The sequence below is a fragment of the Nematolebias whitei genome, chromosome 11, assembly GCF_014905685.2.
Source record: "Nematolebias whitei isolate Nwh7 chromosome 11, NemWhi1, whole genome shotgun sequence".
NCBI classification, from domain to species: domain Eukaryota; kingdom Metazoa; phylum Chordata; class Actinopteri; order Cyprinodontiformes; family Rivulidae; genus Nematolebias; species Nematolebias whitei.
In genome coordinates, this window is record NC_056508.1 from 1017240 (window position 1) to 1026591 (window position 9352).

The 9352-nt window shown below is 42.2% G+C and overlaps 1 protein-coding gene across 1 annotated transcript in view; it reads left to right on the top strand.

The window, feature by feature from the left end:
* LOC119416584 (laminin subunit alpha-4) overlaps positions 1-9352 on the top strand; it is a 104613-nt gene that overhangs the window by 6833 nt on the left and 88428 nt on the right. The window contains exons 2-3 of the mRNA XM_037683774.1: positions 4888-5022; positions 5530-5681. Coding sequence (XP_037539702.1) covers positions 4888-5022; positions 5530-5681 — 287 coding nt within the window. The remainder of the gene's footprint in view (positions 1-4887; positions 5023-5529; positions 5682-9352) is intronic.

Consider the following 9352-nt stretch of genomic DNA (forward strand, 5'->3'; position numbering starts at 1 on the left):
CCAGATCAGAAGAAGAAGCAATTTTCCATCTTCTTTGTCCGGTGCGGACTCAACATTTGTTTGTGCATTATAGAGATGCATCTGCAGGTCGCCCGTTATCCACCCAGCGCTTGTCACACTGGTTGTGTGAGGCCATTTCTGAAGCCTGCAGAGCATCAGATTTAGAGCCTCCTGTCAACCTCAGAGCACACTCGACCAGGGGTATCGCATCTTCGACTGCTTTGCATAATGGTATGACAATGCAGGATATTTACACTGCGGCCACGTGGTCAACACTCTGCTCTTTCATTCGCTTTTATCTACGTGATGTGACGGCTCGTCCCATGACACATTCTGTCCTTAGTGTTTACAGAATGAATATTGTTGTTTCATGGAACTCCGTTTTACTTACATCTGTCTGCATACATTTCAGTGTGAGATGTTATCAATCTCAAGTTGTGATTGTTATTTTGGTTCTATTGTCACTAATCAGTTCACGACTATTGTTACCAATCAGTTCATTTGATCAATAAGCAGCTCTCCTGTTATTATTAATCTGTTCATACTGTTCAGCTGTAAACCAGTTGGTTCATGGCTCTTTTCAGCTTTTTTCCCTCCCCGTTGAAGTTTTCCGGGGCGTTCATGCATTCAGAACGCATAGTACACAACATGCGTCTGTGCATGGCACACATAATTACGCAATGCGTAATTACGCACATGGGGGGCTGAGTGACAAGACGTTTTTTGGGCAAGCTTCTGCTTCATACGGTGTTCGAATGGACCCAGTGAGGCGAGGACAACATCCGCTTCGCCCTTAACCCACTAAGCGACAGCCTTAAAGGGCAAAGCCTATACGAAATAGAACGTTGGTTACGTACTGTAACCCCAGATTCTATCGGGCATCACCGGCTCCTAAATGGCTGAAGAAAAAGCTATTTGGGAGCCGATTACCCGCTCGTAACGTAATTTATACGGATCGGGTGGGGCCCACACAGCAGGTGGGCATGGACTAAATTTTTCAGTGCAATGCTTCACATATCGGGATAAACCCATCAGCGACAGCCTTAAAGGGCTACGCCTATACTCATACTGGGGTTACAGTACGTAACCAACGACTTCACACTTGGAGAATTTCACAACTTCGATGGAGGGGGGTTTCCCCAAAAAAATCTCCACCCTGAGACCTTGTTTGAGAGAATGAGGGCTGTGACTGGCTGCCCTTTATGTCAATCAAGTGACAAATTTCATAGTGAGGATGGATGGTATGATTGGCTGACGTCTACTTTTTTAATGCCCTTGACGTATTGGGCACCCCTGTTCTAGAATAACTGTTCTGAAATTAAAACAAAATAATTTTGCACATTTGTTTGACGGTCTATAATCCTCTGCCACTGAAAGGCATAGGTGGGTCATAATATATTTGTGTGTGTGCCTCTAGTTGTGATCAAAATATCTCCTGAACAAATTTAATTAAACTTGTAGAAAGTAATGAATGGAGGAACTTCTACAACTGATAAAGATTTGTACTTTGTCCAATTCAAGATGGTTGACCTAAAACACAAAAATGACAGTCAGCTTGAGTTACTGAGTTAAAAGTGTCACTGTAGCAGCTGATATCTGTTGGGCGTAAGATTCCACACATTAGTTTCACAGATATACTGACCACAACTTTCACTCTGCTACTGTCTTTACATACTCTGCTCAACCTGTTTCTTATTTGTAAATATTTTTCTATCCTTAAAATGTGTTTTTGTCTTTCAGATACACCTGGACCTATACCTGGCCCTACCATTCTGTGTTCGTCTGTCTCTCCTTCCTGTCCTCTCAACCAGCCGGTCAAAGCAGATGGCCGCTTGTCCTGAGCCTGGTTCTGCTGGAGGTTTCTTCCTGTTAAAAGGGAGTTTTTCTTTCCACTGTTGCCACTGTGCTTGCTCAGGATGGGAGACTGCAACGAAGCCAAGATTCAACTTGTCTGCTGGATTCCTTAGATAGAGAACTTTACTAATTGGCTTTTATGTGAATGTTCCTGTAAAGTGCCCTGAGACAACTTTGTTGTGATTTGACGCTATAGAAATAAACTGAATTGAATAGACTAAAATACAGTGGCTCCAACTCTGTCATTTCTCATCAGAAGTTAAACTCCGTCTCAATGTCTTGCATGAAAGGCAGTGGGTGATATGCATTCTTTCAAGTAATGTTGGGCCTTTAATTTGTTATTAAATTGTTTCTGAATTCCTACTCAAGCAAATTTACAAAATTGAAAAAGAAAACCAAGCTTAAATAGCTGATCTCAGTCTGTAACTAAGATAAAGCTTTTCACATTAAACTTCTCATTGTCCCCTGCTGTGGGGCAAAGAGGGGAATGTTGGTTACTTATACACATTTTTCATTAGTAACGGTACAGCACAGCTTGACTCGACTCAGCGCGGTTCCAAGGTTTTTCCACTAGTAACGGTACATAGAACCAGTCCCTTGTCTCTGGGTACCAGCCGGGCCGAGCAGGTACCAAAATGTGACGTCAGAGCATTGTTGGTCACTGATTTGTTAGGGGGTGAAGTCTCTGTGGAACTAAGTGCAAACTTTACACAACATTTGAGCTGCCATTTTCTCTCCATCCATCCATTATCTTCCGCTTGTTCCAAAGTCGGGTCTCGGGGGCAGCAGCTTGAGCAGGGATTGTCCAGACATCTCTCTCCACAGCCACCTCTTCCAGTTCTTCTGGGAGGATTCCAAGGCGTTCCCAGGCCAACCGAGAGACATAGTCTCTCCAGTGTGTCCTGGGTCTCCCCCGGGGTCTCCTCCCAGTTGGACATGCCCGAAGCACCTCCCTAGGGAGGCGCTCAGGGAGCATCCTTACCAGATGCCCGAACCACCTCAACTGTCTCCTCTCGATGTGGAGGAGTAGCGGTTCTACTCCGAGTCTCTCCTGATAACTGAACTTCTCACCCTGTCTCTAAGGGAGAGTCCAGCTACACTGCAGAGGAAACTCGTTTCAACCACCTGTATCCGCAATCTCATTCTTTTGGTCACTACCCAGAGCTCATGACCATAGGTGAGGGTAGGAACGTAGACCGACCAGTTAACGGAGAGTTTTGCCTTACAGCTCAGCTCTCTCTTCACCACAATGGACTGGTACAGAGTCCACCATACTGCAGATGCTGCACCAATCCGTCTGTCAATGTCACGCTCCGTTCTTCCCTCACTCATGAACAAAACCCCGAGATACTTGAACTCATCCACTTGAAGCAGAACCTCACCCTCGACCTGAAGAAAGCAATCCACCCTTTTCTGGTTGAGGACCATGGCCTCAGATGTGGAGGTGCAGATTCTCGTCCCAGCCACTTCACTCTCGGCTGCGAACTGCTCCAGTGACAGCTGAAGATCACGGCACGATGACGGGATGGAATACTGAGGCCACCGAACCGGAAACCCTCCACCAGCTGGCTGCACTGAGAAATTCTGTCCATAAAAGTTATGAACAGAATCGTTGACAATGGGCAACCCTGGCAGAGTCCAACTCCCACCCTGAAGGGGTCCGACTTATTGCCGGCAATGTGAGCCAAACTCTCACACCGCTTGTATAGGGACTGAACAGCCCGTAACAACGGGTCTCCAATCTCATACTCACGGAGCACCCCCCACAGTGTACCCAGAGGAACACGGTCAAATGCTTTCTCCAAATCCACAAAACACATGTAGACTGGATGGGGAAACTCCCAGTTGTGGTTCATCCCATGTGGAAAAAAAAAACCTCCCTCTGTTGTCCACAGTGTAACTCCTACCCACTTAAATATCTTGCTCGAAAAACATTCAAGTTTACTTGCATTTTCAGTTCAATTCCAGTCACTCGTCTCAAAAACTAAAGCATTCAATCTTCACATCCCTCAGCGACAGGTGACATTGACGTACCACTTGTTTTTGATATTTTTTCTACTAATGCAGCTGTGCACGGGCAATGCATGTCTCCTTGCTGTGACCAGCCGCAGCTCCAAGAGCAGTTCCAAAAGGATTGTCCTAGGAAGCCTAAAATTTCTGACTGAGCCAGTCCATTATCAGGGGCCAGAAAATCCTCTCTCCATCTAAATACAGTACACGCTGTCAGCATAGTGCACCATTTCTTGTATCCTCTAATAAGGCTAAAGACATTGTTGTTAAAGCTATTTTCTGCACCACTTTACACATTCTTTTATACCCACTCATCAAATTGCATACATGTGGTGGCACACACATTATGGGAACATACGATGACAATACATACACATTATTATTATTATTATTTTTATTATTATTAATTGTCATCATGTGTGTCCATTGTGTACAGTCAGTTTTCACCTCAACAGTTTCCCAGTATAACCTGCAAGTGTTGCCAATGGACCAATAACCATGGAAACGTGCGTACGCCAGCCATGAAGTTGGTGTGGGGCTGTGCACATTTCCACGTTCATTTCATTCTTGATACATCTGAATTTTTTTTTTGTAAAAAAGGGCATGTGCCACATTTTTGTGTGGACGCACGCTTTGTACATGAGGCCTTAATTGGTTTGTTAGCACTCAGCACATATGCTGTGAATAATTGTGAGCTGCTATCACAATAAGTTTGCTGAATAGGAAGCCGAGTATCTGTAAAATTCACTGAGTTAGAGACATGTTTTACTCGCTGAGCTTGGTTAGCTGTGGTGACCATCTTGACTTGGGTTGACTCTAAAAGTGAATCAGTTGTTCATCTAAAAATTACTTTCTGAGAGTTTCATTCAAACTGTTGCATCATAAGATGTGTTAACTGTATAGACCAACACACACGATGATACTGAACATGTTGTCAACATGTTAAAACCTCAGGGTGCATTAAAGCTTGCTGTCATTTTTCAAGTGTTGCTTAGGATTCTTCCTGTCTGCCTCCTTCATCAGAAAGAGTTCCTGTGCCTGGCCGTGCTTCAGGGAAGACTCAAGGTCTTCTATAATTTCAATGGTTCTCTGGTGGATGCTGAACCTGATGATCCAGCCTCAGAATACCTGAAGATCAGTGATGGTGAAGCAAAGTCTGTGAGTCTCAAGTCTTTCCAACTCTTTGTTTGCACTGCATTTTCACTAAATGGTAAATGGACTGTACTTATACAGCTCCTTTCTATCTTATCCAGATATTCAAAGCTCTTTACAACAATATGTGCCTCGTACCCATTCACACACTCTACTAGATCTATACAAAGACTAATCACAGCTTTAAATCACATTCATACACCGATGGGACACACATCAGAGGCGATGAGTGTCTTGCTCAGGGACACTTTGGCATGTGACTGCTGGTGGAATCGAACCCCCAACTCTTGCATTGGAGGACGACTGCACTAACCACTCAGCCACAGCCGCCCTGACTAAGACAACCGTCTTCCTTCATTCTCTGACCATCAGTCAAACTCTGGACCAGTTTTAGAGCAAACTGGAAATTTAGTTTATGTATTAAAATTACTTAATATTTAAATCACTTTAAAGTTCAATCCAATTCAGTTCGACTTCTCTTCTTCTCCATGTGACTTGTTTCTAACTGTTAAGCTGAATGTCTTCATCGTGACAAGCAAACAAACAATCGTGGTGAGGCAACCTTCAAAAACTCTCTTCACCATCCGAGTCGACGGCCCTGGTATCCCTCAGTTCCACGACAGCTACTATCTGGGAGGAGTACCACAGCGCAAGATGCCTGACAGGTGGGTCAGCACTTGTTCCAGTCTTTAAAAATTGTCACTGTAGTGAACTAGACCTCCAACATCAATTTGTCTCTGAGGACCTTCAGGGGACAGGAACTGCTATTTCATTGATTTGAATCCAGAAATACAAATTATCTCATCAAGACACTATTTAATTGTATCCTGAATTAATCAATTGAAAGAACACTCTTCTTTTTATATTATCATTACTATTTTAGAATATCTTGATAATCAAAAGTGTGTTTAGTTCATACCATTTCTAAATGTTGAAGTGAACCACTCATTTGAATCAACTGTGAAACAATATTAATGATTTTTAAACCTCATTAGACTTTGATAATACAGTTAAATGCCTATTTACGAAGTAAGTGTGCATTTAGTCTTCTGTCTGAATGAGGAGTAGTGGATGTCGGTCGAAAGTCAGAGACAAGTTATGAGAACAAAGTGTCTTGTTTTTAAAACTCGCAGACAGTAAATAAGAGCTGCTGGCACCTGCATCCTTTCATTTCTTAAAAGCATTTCTCCGTCTGTACTAACCATTCTTAAAACATTCCTGCTGTTTCCTGACTTCTAGTGACCCTCTAACATCACTAGAACTACACCCCTGCTGGTTGTTTCAACCAATCAGGAAGTGGATACCCTTTAAAAGGCAACACTTCTTGGAACTATTCAGTCTTATGCTCCTTTTCCATTAGTACCTGTAGTACCGGTACAGCACGGCTCTACTCTACTCGGTACGGTACAGGTTGTGTTTCCATTATGCTTTCAGTACTGGTTCCAGTGAGCGGGGTTCAAATTGACGTCACCACCTCTCACCAGCTGGTGGCGCTGAGACGCAGAAACTATTTTCAGTACAGGTTGAGAATTTATGTTATTTTGAAGTTGTGTGTATATATGTATGCATGTATGTGTGTATGTACATGTGTATAAATATATATATATATATATATATATTTATTTATACACACATGTGTATATATATGTGTATATATATATATATATATATATATATTATATGTGATATATATATATATATCACATATGTATATACACACAATTATGTATATATATATGTATATATATACACATATGTATTTATATACATATATATGTATTTATATATATTCATATATATTTATATACATATATGTATTTATATACATATATATGTATTTGTATATATATTCATATATATTTATATACATATATATGTATTTATGTATATACATATATATTTATCTATATATATTTATAGATATAAATATCTCTTTAAAATAAATCCAGCCGCTGCTCCAGTCCGAGAAATTGCAAATGACGGATTATTGTTTTGAAAAGTTTCTGAAGGATCCAGTGACTCCGCCCCCGACTCTGCCCCCACCCAATCAGTGACCCACAGTGTTCTGACGTCACGTTTTTGTACCTCTTCGTACCGGTTAGAACCACAGAGCCATGGGTACTGAAAATAGTAACAGGTGCTAAGTACTGGTACTAATGGAAAAGCCTCAGAACCGGGCCAAGTAGGGTACAGTCGGCCCGTACCGGTACTAATGAAAAAGGGGCATTAGTCTTCACGAGTCTTAGTCTTGGGCTTAGTCTTCGTCGTCTTTTGGAGTCTTCGCAATCTTTTCCAGTCTTGCTGGAACTTTCAGTCAAAGATGAGTCTCAACTAAGTAGCGGATGGATTTGACCATGTGCCAAGGGTCTCTCCATTCCAGCGTAGTCACAGCCTGCCTCGGCTGTGACTCAACCCGAGCATTAAAAGCTCAACTTCTAAGGAAGCTTATTCGGTTGAACCGAACACGATTTCTGATGACCCTCAGCTACTCTAACTGGAGACGCTGAAAAGGGAGCGTACCAATGGACTTCTGTTCCGGAGTGGATTCATCCTCTGCTAAGGTAACAAAGTCGCTGCACGTCCTGAAGTGTAGCGGAGGGCTGAGCTGGATGTCGGAGGAAGGGTGCCATGTTCTGGTTCAACACATAACTTTCATCCATCTAAACTTCCTCCTTAAATCTATTCCTCCTCTTTAAACTTCTATTCGCCAGTAAATCAATCTAGATGCCTTCAGAGATGAATCAGTTTCAATCAGTAATGTTCTGTTGTCTTGTTTAGTAAAGCGTGCCGAGTTTATTAATCAGAACAGATCAGCAAATCAATGTGTACATGTTTTGATGTTAAATTTTGATTCTGTTAAATAAATGACCGCATTTATTCTGATGGGTCAAAGATAAAATGGCGTCTCATGTCACTGATTAAACAATCCACTCACAAGTTATCTTGGTCACATAACAGAAATTTAACTCGAAAAAGAAAAGAATCCGTTGTAATTAAACAATTAATATTCTTTGTGCTTGAACTAGCTTTAAAAATAATTAATTAGTAGTGAAGCTAACAGCTAGCTCACTACATCATCCACACTTTGTCAAGTTCAGGGTTCATCTCTAGGAGGATTTTGTATTCCTCTGGTTAGTAATTTTACATCCAAAGATTGCTTGTGGTGTGAAAGATGCTCTGTAAAACTCTTCAGTAGTGGCAGAATGAGGTCTTGTGCCTTTAGGCGTGGCATGTCACTCAAGCCCTGTTGAGTGTCTGCAGCCTCTGCAGCTATGTGCTGAGAGGAAGAGTCTCTGCTGTGCATTTAGTTCTAACAGAACAGACTTGGTGCTGAGTTCACACAGTGATTTGTTCACTTTAAAGCTGATCAAAAGAAGTTTGAACCTCATGGTAACTGGTTTGAGTTTAGAGGGGAAGAGCTAAATAGAAAAACCCTTATAGGATTTTTTTTTTAGACAAAATAAATTAAAGCATCATGGTAAATTATTTATTTTATAGAGAAAACATTAGATAAAAAGGCTGGCCCTCAACTGGAATCAGTTTTTAGTTTTTATTGCGACTCCTTGTTAAAATGGTTTGGACCATGAGTTCAAAGGTCACACGGGTTCAAAAAGAAGTTTTCGGGTCATGTATAGTTGTAGCTCCATTCGAAGGTCTGAAGAGACTCAGGATAAACCTGTCAAAGAGGACCAGCTGTTCAATTTGTGGTTAAAACAATCTTCAAGCTGTTAAATGGCAGTGGCAGAACGACTGGTTAGTGGTTAGTCCAGGGTTCAGTCACTTTGGACCTGAAGCTGAAGCTTTTGTCCTTGGGTACTCATGTCCCAGGAGAAATTGATGGTCGGCCTGTTTCCGAGACCGTCGGGAGTCTGATTCAGACAAGCTTGATTCTTGTTTTTCTTCAGGCAGACAGATTACTTTTTTCTTCAGCCTCGAGTCCATCTGGGCATTCTGGTTCCGAAAAAGCCTAATTGTGGGATTCCATTCCACTGATCCACACTATGAGTCTCCTTCAAGGTCGAACCCACCACGCTGACGAGTCCCAGAAGCCGCAGGTGACCTGCGATTCTCAATCACCTCCACCTTACGGTTAAGCTCGTAAACCAGATGATTCAAAGTTCCCACAGCGAGGACCAGACCTTCACACTGACTCGGAAGCTTTTCCATGGCCAAAACTGCTCCCGGTGTCTTCTTCAAAAGTCGATAAAACAGAGCCCCGCCGATGCCAAAAAGCAGAGACCCTGCTATCATAATTCCAAATATATAAACGTCTTCAACATCCTCCTGAGACAGTGTTCTGGTGAACTGCCAGGTAACCACTCCCCTTTGCCAGTCC